The following is a 17,779-nucleotide window of genomic DNA, read 5'->3' as shown; positions in this document are numbered from 1 at the left end:
ACAGCACCAATGTTTAAAAATTAGATATAAGGGAATGAACACTATTCTGGTCGCTTACAAGACAGTAATCATATATTGTATCACGTTTGATGATGATGTTGCATATCTGTAGGATAATGCACCCATAACATACCAACAATATGACAAATGACTGATGACTTAAATGTCTTAAAGGGTCATTAAACTGTTAGAGACACTGAATACGCACTGTTCTCAAACCACTGCGTTATCCAGGAAATTACAGCACACCATCCACAGTCACATGTCAGACTCCATGCGCTACAGATGCATTCGCGCGCCCTGATTGGCTACCTAACTTTACCAAGCACCACCACTGGGTATCTGCGTATCCATCCGCTTCGTTTTTACTTTTTACCATTTCCTGACTTTCCGCAAGAGTAATGCTAAAATGAACCACGCGTTTGAGTGGACTATGGTGAGTGTGGTCGGTATAAACATGTAAAGACGATGAATTATTTTTCCATTTATCTTTACTCTCTCGCATTGATATGTCTCAGCATCACTAGAAAGTAGATCCGCATAGCGAGGGACTAGTAGATCACCTTGAGCTGGGCTCAGTGTGACGGCAGTTACATCGGTCCAAGCAGTTCACCAGCGAGATAAGAAGGTGGGTATCCTCAGCGTGGGCTGCGGCTTGGTAACTTATCGATCCCGTGAAGTGACTGATAACATGTAGGACACAGGCGCTGTCACATAACTGCCTGTTTGTGTTTTATTATAACGTTATCTGTAGCTACATCCTGCGAGCTGGTAAGTCCCGGGAGTCAGTCACTGGTGGCTTGTTTCCTTTCTTTACCATCTAGCTGCTTCCTTTTTTTAAACTCAAGTAATGTTTAAAAATGTTCATACACCTGGACGTATGTGTGTAGCGGAAAAATATTTTAGCCCCAGCTAAACAGGTTTGGTATTTGTTCAACAACGTTTTGATTTTAAAATGCAGTTAAATGATGGATAAACTAAAGGGATATCTTCCTGTATTGAGTATGTCTTTCTGTAACTAACAAACTAACACGTTGCAGTCTCGTTTTATCGATAAACACTATTGTTGAATCAAAAATGATAAACGTGATGGCTTAAGTGTTGAACGTTGAAGAATCGCTTCCTGGTGCCCTCTGTAGTGGGTGTGGCGGCTCCGTCTTCTTGGCCTCTCATTGGTCAGTCTCTGTGATGCCTCGAGACCAGGAAAATGTGACGCAGGATGAGAACGTGACCTTTAGCGCATCGCCTGCAGCGCTTTCAAGCATTATATTAAAAAATACTGCTACGTTTTAACTAGTGACGCAAATGCAACCGAGCTAAACCCCATTATAATTATTATAAGTCGTGTGTTATCGTCGTGTTTCTTAAAATGGCGACTACTTAGTAGGTAAATTAATCTCGTTCATCCTTTGTAAACACAGGCTATCCTGTCATATTTCCACAGAAACTCTTAAAATAAATCTAAATGTCGTTCTCAGTGTTGTAAGAAATAACCGTCCGGACGGTGATAAATGTTGTTTGAATTAAGTACATTGCCTTTGCAGCTTCACTGCAGTAGCCTGCTGCAGTGGTGTTTCACATAACAGGCCCTATTGACACTGGAAACATGGAGAAGATGGCAGGTTCAACCCTCATTGTGCAGGTTGTAGGTAGTAATGGCTTTAGGCTCTCTATCTGGCAGCCTGAACTGTGTTGTCCTTGGTATGTGATGACTGAGGCCTACGTTTTAGTCTGTTTTTAAAACAGCAGAAATAATTTGATTTGACCAAGGCAGGGCTTTGTCTTAAGGTTCATTTTAATCTATTATGCTTTGAGAAATACATCTGCTTTGGCAAATGTAGGATATGCAAAGTGGCCTGCAGTGTAGCCTGCTAATGCTGTGTCATTTCTATGCCATACACAAAGTTATAGAGACACTGTAATCACTATGTCCTTTTCTGGTTGACAAAATGGAGTCTTTACCCCAGGGAACCAGTCAGGTTATAAATGTCAAGTGAGTTGGAATCCTGTTGCAGTGATAAGCTCAACACAGGGAAGTTCTCAGTGTTTGCTCATCATTTAAATCTAGGTTGTTGACTTTTTTAAAGATGCCTGCAATTGTACATCTCAGTTGTCATGAATATATTTCAGTAAAATCCCTGCTATTTAGCGAACTCCTTAGCTCTCATGAGTCTATAAACTTGATCGAAAAGTCAAGACTGTGGAACTGCCTGTGAATAAGCAACATGTAGCTATACTGTAGCTGCGGCTATTGATATTTTTCTACTTCAGGGAGCACTTTGGCTTGCAGTAAATGTGACTGCAGTGAATCAATGGCAAAACTGTCATTCTCTGTGATGGAGTGAAGTGTCCTTGATCTGCTGTTGTGGTAAGGTAGTTCAGTTGCACCTGAACTGATGGTCATTGCAGGCCTTTTGCAGCTGGCAATGCTCTCATGCAGTCCCCCACACCCACCCCACCCCACGCGACCATGACTACATGTTTGCTGACGCATGCTACATGGTGTGGAAGACTGCCAATTATGAGTATCGCTTTGCCACTGCAGGACCACTTGACTGCAGTGACAAACTCCTTGCACTCAAGTTGATGCCAGTTGCCTGGGTTAAAAATGTTGCCAGATGATTTAACATGTGTATTTGAAATATATTGAACATGCACAGCATTCTGTGCCCTTCATGAAGTTAAAGCTATAAAGTACCCTATCTGAGATTTGTATCAGAGATTGCAAGCCTTGTTTACCAGCCTACATAGTGTAAATACAATCGTACATTCCAAGTATTAGATTACTACAAACATACTCTGCATGCTGTGCACTATTATTAGCCATGAATCCATTTTTAGGCCTGGGGTGTTGTATGACTTAGGTCCGTGGCAACATTGGTGTGACACAGCTCATGTGTGTTGTGGTGAAAGTCTCATGTACATTCACTGTATCCGGTCATGGCGATTGCCCGGTCACAGCAGGCATTTTCCATATCCTTTATCCTCATTGAAGGGATTTACTCTTGAGCACCTGAAAGTGTGGTATGTCTGCACGCGCGCTGCAGCGGTCAGTTCTGCACGGACTGCTGTTGCAGGGAGTGGTGCGCCCTTTGGCATTGGAAGCTCCAACACACTGGGCTTGTTGTGTAGGTCACTGGTTGTGTCGTGCCTGTTGGTCCCCAGGAGGAGCTGGAAGATCTTCAGGCGGTATGTAGTGGAACCTGGAAATTGTGCAGTGGTTGAGTGAGTGTGACAGATAGAAACCGTCTACTCTCTGTGTGAGCCAACTTGGATTAGCCCAGTGTTACGTCACATCCATAGTAGGTGATTGTAAATGTCATGGCACCCTGACAGCAATGCTACGATGACTTTAGTGACTGCACTGACATGCTCCAGAGGTAAGTGATAAGGATATTGTTTAGAAGACAGGGAAAGATAGTGACTGAGAGCATGTTACAACGAGTGAGGGTGTTTCAAGTGTTGGGAGGGGATTGGATGGGATTATTAGCAGCCAGCTCTAAAGTTAGCCCTACATCTGTGTCAGGGTTACTATGACTGCTGTTGGCTTGTGGGGGCTGCTCACTGACTGTCCTGGGGTCAGGCATGCTATCCATGTCTGTCAGTCAGCCAGCCATTCTTTTAATTATGTAAGTCTGTTTTTCCTCAACAACCAGGAGCTGGCAAGCTGGATCAGACAGACCAAGACATTATTGCACTTGGTGAAGGGTAGTTGCTACCTGATTTTCAAAAGTTACATCGGGAGCATATGTCACACTGCCTCTGGTTACTCCAATAATAACACCTCACCTGAGGATACAGATATTATTTGAGGTTGAGTTGCCTGAGGGTGACCTTTCATTAAATTTCCAGGCTATGACTTGTTCACAAGTGAAGTTTGAGCCCATGAAAGTACAATTCAAAGACATTGAGCAAAGATGTGGTGGATTCACATTTCAAATTCTGAAAATGCTGAGCTGTGGGGAAACAGGCTAAACACAAAAGAACATTATACTTGTAATCCCTTAATAAGCCTTGCTGAAAATGGGGTTAAAACATGATAGAAATAGAAATGGGAAAACAGTGGTTGGGGTCAGAATCAGACATTATGCAGTAGCATACTCTGTTGCTATAAAAATATATTTTCACACAGTTGTCACTGATCTATTGCAATTCAAACTATTTGTATTAGGAGCAAGCGTTTGAATTATAACTATTACCAGGATTGGACGTAGTCTAACTACTTTTTGGGCATGTTTTTAATTTGTAATCCACATATGTTGTAAAGTAGCAAACAGCTTGTAAGGGAAGCTGCCTGAAACTTTGTATCAAACTTTCCCTCTAAGACATCCCTTTTTAGTTTTGCAATTGTAACTGTTAGTGTTGCATTGTCTTTTGTATTACATTAAACTGGGAAGTTATGGTATCTGTATTGGTAATGCTCCAATAGCTGACCAGATTAGAAAGATATTTAACAAATGTCTACATAGTGTCTATTGTTACTCTTAAAAGGAAATTGATTAGTTGAATGCCTTTCATGAAATTATTACAGCCTTAAATATTTGTATGGTTAAAATATGCAGCAGGCCAGGGTAGCAGCATATTCTCACATTTTAGTAGCTGTTACTAGGAAAGATCAGGTCAGGTTTTTCCCCTCCTTTAACGGTGTGATAGCTCTAGGTTTCACTCCTGGTAATGTACCAGTCATACTGCCAAGGTAGCATACTTTTTTAATTCAATTCAGGTTCTTCCCCAAAAAAATCCCCTCATAAATAATATATGAAGAAACAGGAAATCATAAAAAAACCTGCACTCTATAGTAACTGCCAGTGTTCAGACACTTTCCCCCCTCTGCAGTCTTTCCAGATGGTTCAGCCCACTCAGATGTCTGCGCCCAGTCTTTTCATGGTTCTGTGTGTTGCAGTAGTGGGATGTGACTGTGCTCACGTACAGCACTGGTCTGCCCCACTGCCTGTTACATCATCAGCCAGCAGCTCCTGTTGAGAGAGCATGTTGGTATGGTGACTCCGCCTGGAATCCCCCACCACCATGATGCTTTTGAAATTTGGATGTAATGAGTAAGAGGAGGTCAGACCACGTTTGTTACCGTTGAATGCATCAGATATTCCTCTGAGAGACTCAGAGTCCACCATGAACGTGTCATTTGTTGCAGTGTTACCACCCACACTAGCAGGCAGCCATCAGTAATTTGCCATCCCCTTGTTTTCCAGCTCTCCTTATGAGTACAGCATCAGCATGTGCAGCCTGTTCTGTTATAGATGGGACTTAATAGTCACTTTGTAATATTAACGCAGAACCATCCTTGATGCCTTCAGTGGCTGACATGAAACAGTGAAACAGACTTTTGGCTAATTGTTCTTTATTTCTGTTGAAACTGATATTTATCGTCCAACACATGCAACAGTTGACAATAAGCTGGGTCTAGATGTGCACATTGTCACACGTTGCCACAAAGACTTCCTGCTCAGGGTCAGTAATTCAGGTCAGGTCGTGAGTCTGTGAAGAGGAGCTTAGAAAAGGATGAGGGAGATGATTTCTATGCTGTTGCTCGGCCAAAGAAGCAGCCAGTGAGAGTGCTCTTTGTTGAAATGCGCTTTGATGTATCATTTAAACAGCAGGAACTGGATCTGTCCACTGGGTGCTTTGGCCTGTCACCTGAGTTGGCGCCTAGCAGGGAGTCATAAGTAAAAGAGAAAATGTACATAGGGCTATTGGTATCTTCTGCTGACTACTTTTACATCCCTTATATGTTTCCTTAATTTTAAGAATGTTATATGTTCATTACTTTGTCTAGCATCATATTCTTGATTTGTGTAGGTCTGATAAGTTGTTTTTTATTCTAAAAACTTTCTATTCTTGTTTGGAAAAGTGCCATAGAAGTGTAAATTAATGATCATATTCAGCATTACATACAGAATCCTCATATTGTAAGTATTTATTGACGCAACATTTTGTCAAGCAAGGTATTCACCTCAAGTAGTTAAACAGCTTAGGTGATGTTAGTTTTAGACTCCTATTTCTTATAGAATTATATAACTAGGCCAATTTCTGACCGCCTCCTGAGGCCTCAGTGCTTAAATCTCCAAGTTTGATGATGATTTGTCATCATATTGCTGGACTGACTGCTCAATCAACCATTTCAGCCTAAGTCAGCTAGGCTGCAGTTATGTAACTACAATAACAAGAGCCATAGTAGAGGCAACACTCCTCATCACCATAGAGTAGCCGTGTTACACCCTGCTCAGATACACATAACTCGTCGGTTGTTTGTTCAAACATGTCTTGCTTTTAAAGTGTGTATAATTCTGTCAGACTCGAGGAGAAAAGGGAAGTGTCTTAGGCAAGGCACACATCCTGCACCCTGTGTATAAATTACAGTACTGAGTCATTTTAAGTGCACAGGATTTGATGTAATATGTCATCTCTGCTGCCACGTACAGAGTAGAGTATGATTTTTCTTTTCTGGTTAGAAAGGAGGGATTAAATCTTGGCAATCCCAGCCCTGTGGCTGCTCATCGTGATGGTGTCGTTGCCATGGGTGACTCAGGGAGAAGTGGGTGGGAACAAAATGTACAATATGGTGTAGCAGCTCATTGAGCTATAGTGCTCTGCTCTGTTTGGAGTATGGCCTTGCAGTAATGTTCCTCAGCATTTCAGATAAACATTCATGTATCTGTTATCAACTTGTAAACAACTGGAAGCCAACTGAAAAGGTGGAAGTGGTTTTTTTTTCTCGCAGTTGTCATGAGCAGACGTTGTATAAACTGTTGGTTGTGCAACCTGAACGGCAAATAGTAACTCAAGAAAATACAGTATTGTGCAAAGACCCTTACAATACTACTTAAGAGCTGCAGTGGTGACATTTCATAAGCCTTTTCTTTATTGTCCTCAGTCTTGGTGGCCGATGTCAGTCGAAAATAGATGTGCTGGAGGTGAATAACTTAAATTATTAGTCCCTGAAGGACAACACTCTAACGTCAGCAATCAACATGCTTAATTGATTCCCACTGGGAGATTCTCCTTTGCTTTGACTTCACTATCTCAAGGTTAGCTACACAGCAGGATTAGGTACAGTATGTTGTTAAGGACACTCAACAGGTACTAAATACAGTATACAGAATATGAATGCTGGCCTTATCTTGTCACACAATCCTCCATCAGTGATGTAGAGTAGTATGGCAGCAGTAGTCCCTTACACTTTACTTGCATGCATGCAGATTCTGATCAATCAGACGATGCCTAACAGCAAGGGCTTTGTCTGATTGGCCAGAGAGTTAACAGCATGGTGTATATCAGACCCAATAGAGCCTACAGACAGAATGTAATTCATTAAGTTGTTGCTATATTCAAAGTACAAAATGTGTGTTAATCTCGCAAGTTGACATCGCGACGACGATTTAAAAAAATAATGTTGGGCAGGCCACGTATACAGTATAATCTCTAATTGTTAAAAAATCAGATTCAGCTTCTAAACTTGAAAAGTGGCTGGTAAGTTTTTAAAGCATTTCAGAAATCCTGGACCAACAATGGTCAGCTGGAGAAAGCTGTCTCTTGCCATTACTGTGTCCACTATATTAACTCTTTTTCCACTTTTCATTTCTGCAGGACTTTTCCAGTTGCACCAGTGATCGCCATGCCTCAGGTAAAGACTCTCGACATGGGCTCTGCCTTCATCCAGACACAGCAGCTCAATGCTGCCATGGCTGACACCTTCCTGGAACACATGTGCCTGCTGGACATCGACTCCGAGCCCACCACCGCACGCAACACTGGCATCATCTGCACCATTGGTTGGTCATCATTTTAGTTGCTGAAATATATAGTTGTTGCCAGATAGATACCTGGTAGGACTGCACCATGATAGCTAAATAGTCACAAGTGTTATTTTCAGTTCCAACATTGCAACTGTTTATTACAATTATTGTCACTGGAAACACGACAGGTTTATTGGATATTAACATTTTGAACTTGTGTTCACTCACACTAAACTTCATGATAAAAATGCATTGATCATTAAATCAACTTGTTTTACCTCTTCTAAAAAAATTGTTTTTCCTCCATGTTAAGTCAGTCTGGACATGCATTCACTTAATTACCACGAGAAGTAAGTTTAAAGAAAAGTTTAACTATAACATCTTTATCATTCCTTTCAATAACTGCCTGCAGGACCAGCCTCCCGTTCTGTGGATATGCTGAAGGAGATGATCAAGTCTGGAATGAACATTGCTCGCTTGAACTTCTCCCACGGCACACACGAGGTGGGTCATTGCACAATTCTGTCTGCAGTGTAAATGAGTTGGGAGGTTACAGCTAACCAGTTACATTGTTGAAAGTCACGTTTAAACTTTCCTGATAATTTCCTTCACACATGGTTCTGTGCTTTATCACAGAATGGCATTGGTTGGTTTGTTGATCTTAGTGGCAGACTTGCATTTTCTTGTAACCTTTTTCAAGCAGTGTTGGTAACTCTTTTCATAAAATAACTATGGTGAAAGTAGAGGACAATCTCAACAGGGCCAACAGTGAACAAGCACGTTATTCATTGTGACAGCAGCCAGCTTGGTACTTTGAGAATGACGAGGCCAGCCAGCATGAATGGAAAAAATAGTAGTGCTGCTAACTTACGTAAGATTAGAGTCTGGGCTGGCTAACCAAGTTCAACTCAGAGTGATACAGCCTGATTAATTCTTTGTGTCACACAAGGACACATGCTCTGTTAAGTTAATACTTATAAGATATTTTGGAGGACAGATGAGGCTAATTGCAGCATTCAGCTACTTATTATCTGTGCACACTATGCTATGAGTCAAAGTTAATTTTACAGTTAACATTTAAAAGCAGAAGTCAAAATCCAACAGGTTTCACAATTAGAACTTCCCTCCTGACAGTAACTATCTATCCATCCATCCATCAATAAGCTAATGAACCATGCAGTCAGTACAAGTTCTCATCTAAAAGCCAGATACATTAAAATATCTCTTTGATTGCTTAACATGTCTAATGAAAAAGACAAATAAAATCTGTGAATGGCTTTATGGATCACTCAGACTTAAAAAAGTGTGGTGAGGTGAGTTGCTTTTATGCCCCAACCCAGCCCAAAGTAAGACGAAGAAGAGAGATGCACATGCACAATTATATTTTTGCCTACCAAAACGTAAAAAGAAACCAAACATGTAACTTCACCTCACCAGCAGATACTTTTTTGTGTACATGAATAAAGATGGATTCAGTTGCAAATATTTTACTGTCCAAGATTATACAAATGATTCATTCTGTTTGAGAAACTATGAAGTCCTCATTTGTGAAAAGTATCGGTGGCTTGTGTGGGTCTCATTGTTTTAACAAGGTCAAAGGCTACTCTAGATTCAGCAAACAGCAAAAGAAATCAGAGCTTTATTGGCTTTGGATACCATAAATTCGTCACCCGTAGCTTCCTGGCCCTGCCCTGCCCTTTATCTCCTCAGCAGGCAGCACGCCTAGACTCTGTAATTGTGTGTACACAAACCAACACCAAGGTCAGTCCACTTTAAACCAAAATAGGAAGTGAAAAGGAGATTATGTTGTAAATCCAGAAAGCCACATTTCTTAAAATCAGTATTAATAATATCAAATAAAAGAGAACTAGCTGAACGTTGGCTGGAGTTTCAGTGTATGTTGTGTAGAAATTGAATTACAAATGTATGGACCCTGGCCTTTATACAGTTAATAGTCACATGCTCTAAATTCACTAAGCAAAATTGGTCTTAAATCATGACACTGTGTACCTGGCCTCTGTCCTTTACTAACATGCTGCAGCACACTGGGTGTTAACGGCTGCCAAGGTGTCTTCCATATATTTATTTCTGGCTTGACATCATGTTTCAACTGTATGAGGCTAACTTCTCAAAAGACTATGTGAGACTTCATCTTAATTGCAGTTTTAAGTGGTCTGGCAACTTGCTTTAGGTCTAATCTTGGATTAGGTTGGTGTTTTTGCAGTTGGTGAGAACATTCAGGTTTTCTTTTAGTCACAGTGGAGTGAGTGAACTGTTAGCTGGATGTGTCGCCAGTGTGAAAGGCAGCCAATGTGATTACCTGCCACTTAAGTTATTACTGAAAGCTCTGGTTACCCAGGTGGGCAGTTTAAGCCATGTGCAGCAGAGAGCTGTCTTCAAACTTCAAAGCCACAAACACTGTGCTGCATGTTCTCTAGCCTGCAATAATGGGCCATGTTAGCAGTAATGTGACAGGACTGAATTTCTCCAAAGTTATTTTCCATCTTTTCTCAAAGCATTTTTAAGGGTCAAGGTCAGCCACCCAGATTCTGTTGATGGTGTGAACAATATCATGTCACATGAGTAATGATTTTACACAAGCCTGTTTACGTTTCTAATTGTGATAGGACTTTAGGTTGTTGGGTTTTATTGTGTCTATTGTTCAACACCAACTTGACGGAGGAATTTCCTGATGAGAGACACTGCACTTCCTCAGCTGACTAACTCAGTCCACACTCGAGGCAAAAGACACTGCAGTCCTCAAGGACACATATGAAATTCTATATCTGCATAATTCTACTTAGTGATACTGTATGCTGTGAAATCTACCAGGTCCCATTTAATGACACTTAATTCCTAAGGCACTTTAACTGAAAGGCTTTAAGTTATTCTTCCTGGTACTCCCAGATTCCTCAGTGACACAGTGACAACTGTATGACCTTGTAGTGTTTGACTGTATGACTCATGTTTATGACTGTGAGTTGTCAGACGCACCTTATCCTTCTTTTGCCCTGGCCTGATTTTCATGTCTAGTGACCTCTCAAATACCAGTGCCTCTGCTAAATTGTGATATCTTGACATTAGTGTGATAGCATCAGAAGATTGGCCAGACAGATAGGTTAGAGGTCACAGGTGTGATCAAAATCAACAGCTGTGCAGTTCAGTATCTTGCTTGTTTTCTCCAGAGATATTTCAGTGTTTTATACCTCTCTTCCTTTCTGCAGTACCATGCACAGACAATCAAGAACGTGCGTGAGGCATGTGAGAGCTTCGAGCCCGGCAGTATCCAATACAGGCCCATCGGCATTGCCCTGGACACCAAGGGCCCAGAGATCAGGACTGGTCTTATCCGGGGAGTGAGTGAAGCAGTGCTTTGTAGCCTTTATGACTTCATTAGCTGTTATTGACAACCAAGAACATTTGCAGGTACACAAACCAAACAGAGAGTAAAGTTACGTTTGTTAATGATTTGACAGAGTGGCACAGCTGAGGTGGAGCTGAAGAAGGGCAACATGATCAAGATAACCTTGGACGATGCTTATCAGGAGAACTGCGGGGAGGAGATCCTCTGGCTCGACTACAAGAACATTACCAAAGTGGTGGAAATCGGTAGCAAGATCTACATTGACGATGGACTCATGTCCCTGCAGGTCAAGGAGATTGGTGAGTGGCGAAGTGACAAATAAAATCTGTTGTGATTCATTAGAATATTCAGAAAACATTGCTATGTATTAATAGCCAACATAAGGCCTCAGCCCGTAAACATTACTTGTCTTTTCAGGTTCTGATTTCCTCATGTGTGAGATCGAGAACGGTGGCACCCTGGGCAGCAAGAAGGGAGTGAACCTCCCCGGTGCGGCTGTAGACCTGCCTGCTGTTTCAGAAAAGGACATCCAGGACCTGCAGTTTGGTGTGGAGCACGGAGTCGACATGGTCTTTGCCTCCTTCATCCGCAAAGCAGCGGACGTACACGCTGTCAGAGCAGTGCTGGGAGAGAAAGGCAAAGATATTAAGATCATCAGCAAGCTCGAGAACCACGAGGGTGTACGCAGGTGTGTGTGGACAAAGTGTTTTCATCTTTTTGTGTGTGCGGTCTAGTTACTTATAGCTAATTTACAGCAGTACTTTGCGATTTAAATTATTGCTTTTTTCTGTGTCCTGTGCAGATTTGATGAGATCATGGAGGCCAGCGATGGCATCATGGTTGCCCGTGGTGACCTGGGTATCGAGATCCCCACAGAAAAGGTCTTCCTAGCCCAGAAGATGATGATCGGCCGCTGTAACAGAGCCGGCAAGCCCATCACATGTGCAACTCAGGTTAGATAAAAGCAAAGGACATGCTGTATTTCTGAAGCATCTGTCAGTAGTGGAAGTTTATTTAACAAAGACTGGCAGGTAACTGGCTGCACTGGGCAGCTTATTTGTGTCAATATGATCAATGAGATTTGTGTATGTTACCCTCTAACACCTCACATGAACACCACTCAGATGTTGGAGAGCATGATCAAGAAGCCCAGGCCCACCCGTGCTGAGGGCAGTGACGTAGCAAATGCCGTGTTGGATGGAGCCGACTGCATCATGCTGAGCGGAGAGACTGCTAAGGGAGATTACCCTCTGGAGGCAGTGCGCACACAGCACATGGTGAGTTAATGTATATTTAATATTAACATTCAAATTGTTCTGTAAAATCAAAGAATAGAGTTCTAGTTTTCAAAAGTAAGGATTATTGATTGGACAGATTAATTGTGCTTTCATGATTCGTCATTAAGAACCTAATTAAGCATGCCCTAAGACTGGGACACTACTCTTTCTCATTTCCTAATTTTTGTCCGCTCCTGAACAAATCTATAACTTTTTATTCAGTCGCCCTACATCGCAGCATATTTTTCCCACTAGGCCTGACAGCTGCTAAAGACGGTATCAGCAGGTTTGTTAGGCCAGCTGGAAGTGCCCCTCTTTTTTTCATTCATCCATCCACTTATTTCCAGTTTGAATATTCACTGCCTTTTCGGTGTCCCAATGAATAATCAATGAATGATTAATCATCGTTAAATACTGGATCCATTTCAATCTGTTAAAGATAATGGTATGATAATGGTGAGCAAAGATGGCACCGTCCTATTTGTGCATCCTTTGGATATTAGCTGCAGCTGATCTAATGTTTTAAATGGTTGGACCTGCATGATTTCCACTCTGTTTAGATAATTGTGACAGTGGTTTGCCACACCATGGAAACACAGTAAAAAGTATGACCTCACTTAATGGCATGGGATGTTCGAGGCCATCCAAACTGAGGTAAATGCCTGTCACCTGGCGCATGCACCTCTTCATCTGACAAACACACTGTGCTGCTCTTCTTTACCGTTTGTTGATTTGCTGTGATTAACCCAAACAGATCCACCCAATTTGTGTTAACAAGGATTTACATTGCTTATATGAGTCCCCCTATCTGCAAAGATATCCTTGTATACTGGTGAAAAGGGAGCAAGAAAAGCAGCTTTGAATAATGCCAAACTCAGAAATTAATAAAATTCCTGCACATAATTGTGCATTTAATGAGGAAAATTGTGCTTTTCTGTATTTTATAGTTTTAATTTGGGTGGATGGATTAAGAAAATGGATTAAGATACGTATCTGCTGTATATGTATAGCTGCATATGTGTTTTGTATTTTCAGTCAGGGACAGTCACCCCAAATAAATAAAATAAAATAAAAATTTGGAGTCTGGGACCCAGTGCTGCTATTAATTAGGTTCCAGTGAATTCCTGCATCAGAATTCCAGTTATTACTAATTGCATGGATGTCGTCTCACCTGTCCTCCGTTGTTCAGGCTTTTCTTGGCTAACCTCCACTGATCCTGGCTACTCTCTGTTTTCGCACTGCTGTGCAGCTGCAGGAGTGACTCAGCAGTACTGCAGCTCCTGCCTTCGAGCTAGCTGCCTGTATGCTGACGTTGCTTTGGGTTTTCACAATCAAAACTAAACAACAACTTCTGCTGACCTAAAACTGAACTTTTATTGAGAAGACTTATGTTCTTATAACATCAAAAGGACTAAATCCGCCTCTCAGCCGCTTTTGTTATTGTGCATTGTCTTTGTGTCATTTACTTCAGCCTTTCTAATACTTGTCTCGTTCATTCCTTTTGACCGTTTTTAACCATTTCTTCACATTTGTGTGCAATGCATGACATTTTAACCCCCAGCTGTCCTTTCAACTTCCAGTTGAATTGTATTTTATTATTATTTTGTATTTTTATTTTAATTAGCTTGGCTCTGTCACTTTGATCTTTTTAAAGGTAATTAGTGCTTTTTAAAGGGTGATCTCAGTAGTACAGTTGCCTTAACTCCAGATTAGCTCAGGTTGTATTACATTAATTTTTTCTAATACCTCATGTAAATGGTTGTGGTGATATTTTGCCTCATTGATGTGTTGTAACGCTGATGTTTCCCTGTATCCCCCACTTACTGCTCATCTAAACTCTTCTATTCACTTTCCCTCCTGTCCTGTCATGTCCTTCTGTTCCCTCTATTTTGTACTTATACTTATGTTCTTTCTGTGTATCTCAAACATTGTCCCTTTCTGTCTCCCATGTTCCTGTCCTGTCTCCTTTTTTCAACCCATTTTCCTCTTTTTACACCTGTGTTTGTGCCTGGTGTGGGAATGCCCTTGCTTTGTGCATCTTACCCTCACTTGTATCAGATTGCACGTGAAGCCGAGGCAGCCATGTTCCACCGGCAGGTGTTTGAGGACCTGCGTCGTTCCACCCCACACTGCAAAGACCCTGCTGAGGCTATTGCAATTGGTGCTGTTGAGGCCTCTTTTAAGAGCTTAGCCTCTGCGATGATTGTGCTCACTGGCTCTGGAAGGTAGGCAGGTTATCTGGTCCTGGCGGGTTCAGGACGATATAATATCTGTACTTGAGGAGTCTGAGAGAGGCAGAGTAGGGCCAGACAGGGACTGATTGAAGGAGTGACTGGGAGAGCCCGGCAAACACCTTTAAGTAGTCTGCTGGTTGATTTTTGTTCATGTGCACAAATGTAAGTGCATTTGAAAGCCCTGCAGTAAAAAGGCCCAAATTTACACATTAAACTAAAAGTTTGTCTGATGTCATTTTGGCCTCTTTCAGTCTGATTCAGTGTTTTAAGGAACAATCATTAAACTAGCAACTCTTTAACCAGGAGTCTCTCTTAGTGTTTGCCCGTCACTCCTAGTGGTGTGAATGACTGGCCGTGCAGTAGTAGTAGCATGGGTGACTGAGAGTAACGCCTCCCACCCCACCCCTCCCTCATGGTCCTTCTGGGCTCAGATAGCACGAGAGGCCGAGGCCGCCATCTTCCACAGACAGCTGTTTGAGGAGCTGAGGAGACACTCCGAACTGACCAGAGACCCCTCCGAGGCCGTAGCTGTCGGTGCTGTCGAGTCATCCTTCAAATGCTGTGCTAGTGCCATAATTGTTCTCACCAAGACTGGGAGGTAAGAAAGAGAAGAGGGTAGAGGTGAAATGATCCCGGTCCTGAAGGTAAGGTGTTGCCAATACAGCTGCCGATTCTCCCTCCTACACCTAATGTGCTCTTACAGCTCCCCTGTGTGCTTGTGATTGTGATTGAGATGCTCTGTTACATAGGGTGGGTGGAGATAGCAGCAGATTGCAAGAGTGAGAATGGGGGTTGTGATTAGTCCAGTCCCAATGTCCATCCTTCACACACTTCATTTAATATCACCAGATTTGATCAAATTGAGTGCTTCTTGATAGTTTCCTATGTGAATTTAAATCATATCAAATTAGAAAATATTGTTGAAATGAGCCCTGAATGGTGTAATGCACATGAAAGAAGTGTGTGAATGTGGACATTTTCATTAGGCCAGTGACAGTGACTTTGAGCCTATTCACACCCAGCATACACTAGGAGTGTCACTATTCTGGCTGCTTAGACCTCGCAGGGCTGTGTGGGTGTTTCCAGACTCTGCTCATCCTCCCTGACTTTACTGTTTGTTGTGTTGCACCTATTAGGGCGGGACAACTCAACAGATGGAGTTTGTTGTGCTAAGCAAAAACCCAGCATACAGGAGCTCTGCTCAAGTCTAAATCATACAAATTTTGTTTAATGAGCCAGAATATCTGCAAACACCTATTGTATGTGGTGTGCAGGGTTTTTAATCACAGTGGATTGCTTTATCCATAACATTTATCTCCTCCAAATTCTGCTTTCCACATTACTGATGATTATTAATCAAAATTCTGATTATGTGAAAAATATATAGTCAGCCTTGCAGTAATTTTGCATTATGGATATTGAGGTATTTGGGCAAAAATAACATGGTAGATTATTGATTTTCTCTATCGCCCAGTGCTAGTTTAAAGGAAGCTGTATGTTTCTATGTGTATGTGCAGGTCCGCCCACCTGATCTCCAGATACAGGCCCCGTGCCCCCATCCTCGCTGTGACCCGTAATGCCCAGACGGCTCGCCAAGCCCACCTGTACCGCGGCATCTTCCCAGTTCTCTACACCAAGCCTGCTCACGATGTGTGGGCGGAGGATGTCGACATGCGTGTCAACTTTGCCATGGATATGGGTATGTCATCTTGAGTCTTTTGTCCAACTTTTAAAAGTGCAGAAGAACAATTGTACAGCCTGTTGGGGTGAAGCAGTTCTTAGTTATATGTTTTTTCTGTTTAATTTCCAGGCAAGGCCCGAGGCTTCTTCAAAGAGGGAGACGTTGTCATCGTGTTGACCGGCTGGCGTCCAGGTTCCGGTTACACCAACACCATGCGTGTGGTTCTGGTGGCCTGAACAGCCACTTGGGCTGCTCTGCTATCTCCCTTCACCTTCATCTATCTTTCATAGCTTTCCACCCCACACTCCTCTCCAGCTCACAGCCCTACTCATCCAACACCCAGGCTCACAGACTCAAACCCTGAACAAAGATCATTTAGGCAGTAATGCAAATTCCAAAATAAAGAGAGTATAGCCTTCACGGCCAAAGAGCTGTTTTGGGTGGGAGTGGGAGCTGCAGTTCCATATTGTCTGTCCATTCCTCACACATCTATTCTCTCAATGAAACCAGTCTGCAGGGCCTCAGATTAATACACCCTGACCAGAAACTGCTGTATTTATTCACTCCAGAACTTGTATTATTAAAAGGTGAGCCAGTGGGAGAGTGAATGCATCTTGGTCTGTGTGCATGCGCATACTGGCTCTTGTTTAGGTGGAGTTGGCAGGTGGGGCGGGCCAATCTTAGCAGAGCACCTTGAGTACTGTACGGTTTTACTGATCACACTCCTCTGCCGATGTAACGAACAAACTTGTGGCAAATGAAATGGAAAGGGCTCCTCCTACAGTGCAGCCTTGGCGCCACCACTCCACCCAAACAGATCCTTCTGTAGTGCTGTCTGTATGAAGTGTCTTCTCTTAAATCCAGCTATCACTGTTTTTAAGTGTATCTGTAAGTGTTGCACTCCTAACCTCCTCCAGACAATGTTACATTCGATATTATACTTGACTTTTGTGAATGGTAAAGTTCTGTTTTGGGACATCCAATACTACTTATATTTTGTCTGACTATAGAGAAATGTTTTGGATGTCCACCTCGGAGGTGTTTGAGCTAGTTACTGTGTTTGTGTTACTAGATGTGTCCTTAAGCCTTTACATTTATTTGCATTTGGTTCATTTCAAGTTGGCACTTACTAAACATGTATGGTTAAATTAAGTTGACTGATACCAATGAGCACTTTTGGAGGTTTTTCACAGGGGACCTGATAAAGGGGTGACACCCTGTCCCTCTCACCCCCAGTGGGTGAGGGGTAGAGCCCCCCTGCTTGTCCTTCTTTTATGTAGGTGACCTGCTGTAGCTGTCTTCATGTGTCTAACATGCTTTTGATTGTAACGCTAGAGTGTAAGAACTAACTCAATGTAAAGGGGTATTATAATGTTTAGCTGGTGTACTGAGCTGTTCTAAAAGACTGGATTTCCATCAATAAAAGAGATGAGCACCTACCTTAACTCTGCCTTACCAGTGTTTTGTTT

General features: G+C 42.2%; 1 protein-coding gene across 4 annotated transcripts; it reads left to right on the top strand.

Annotated features, from left to right (window-relative positions):
- The first annotated feature begins 499 nt into the window (after nucleotides 1-499).
- pkma (pyruvate kinase M1/2a) lies at nucleotides 500-17,755 on the top strand. 4 transcript variants are annotated; one of them, XM_078161273.1, is made up of 11 exons: nucleotides 500-628; nucleotides 7,606-7,790; nucleotides 8,167-8,258; nucleotides 10,979-11,110; nucleotides 11,231-11,417; nucleotides 11,536-11,806; nucleotides 11,921-12,071; nucleotides 12,243-12,395; nucleotides 15,061-15,227; nucleotides 16,147-16,328; nucleotides 16,440-17,755. In XM_078161273.1, the coding sequence occupies exons 2-11, from the start codon at nucleotides 7,634-7,636 to the stop codon at nucleotides 16,544-16,546; spliced, it is 1,599 nt and encodes a 532-aa protein (XP_078017399.1). In that variant the 5' UTR covers nucleotides 500-628; nucleotides 7,606-7,633; the 3' UTR covers nucleotides 16,547-17,755. The 4 variants fall into 4 exon arrangements, with proteins under 4 accessions (XP_078017399.1, XP_033473212.1, XP_033473201.1 ...); XM_033617321.2 differs by lacking the exon at nucleotides 15,061-15,227 and adding an exon at nucleotides 14,454-14,620; XM_033617310.2 differs by lacking the exon at nucleotides 500-628 and adding an exon at nucleotides 2,903-3,189.
- The last annotated feature ends 24 nt before the right edge of the window (nucleotides 17,756-17,779 follow it).

This window comes from Epinephelus lanceolatus, chromosome 2, assembly GCF_041903045.1.
Source record: "Epinephelus lanceolatus isolate andai-2023 chromosome 2, ASM4190304v1, whole genome shotgun sequence".
Lineage (NCBI taxonomy): Eukaryota > Metazoa > Chordata > Actinopteri > Perciformes > Serranidae > Epinephelus > Epinephelus lanceolatus.
This window is presented reverse-complemented; position numbering and strand designations above follow the sequence as displayed.

Excerpts from the sequence above, each read along its gene's own strand:
- pkma (XM_033617310.2), top strand. The coding sequence starts at position 2,918 with ATGTACATTCACTGTATCCGGTCATGGCGATTGCCCGGTCACAGCAGG. Across the intron at positions 8,259-10,978 it reads TCTCCCACGGCACACACGAG|TACCATGCACAGACAATCAA; the intron begins GTGGGTCATTGC and ends TCCTTTCTGCAG. Across the intron at positions 11,418-11,535 it reads CCTGCAGGTCAAGGAGATTG|GTTCTGATTTCCTCATGTGT; the intron begins GTGAGTGGCGAA and ends TTGTCTTTTCAG.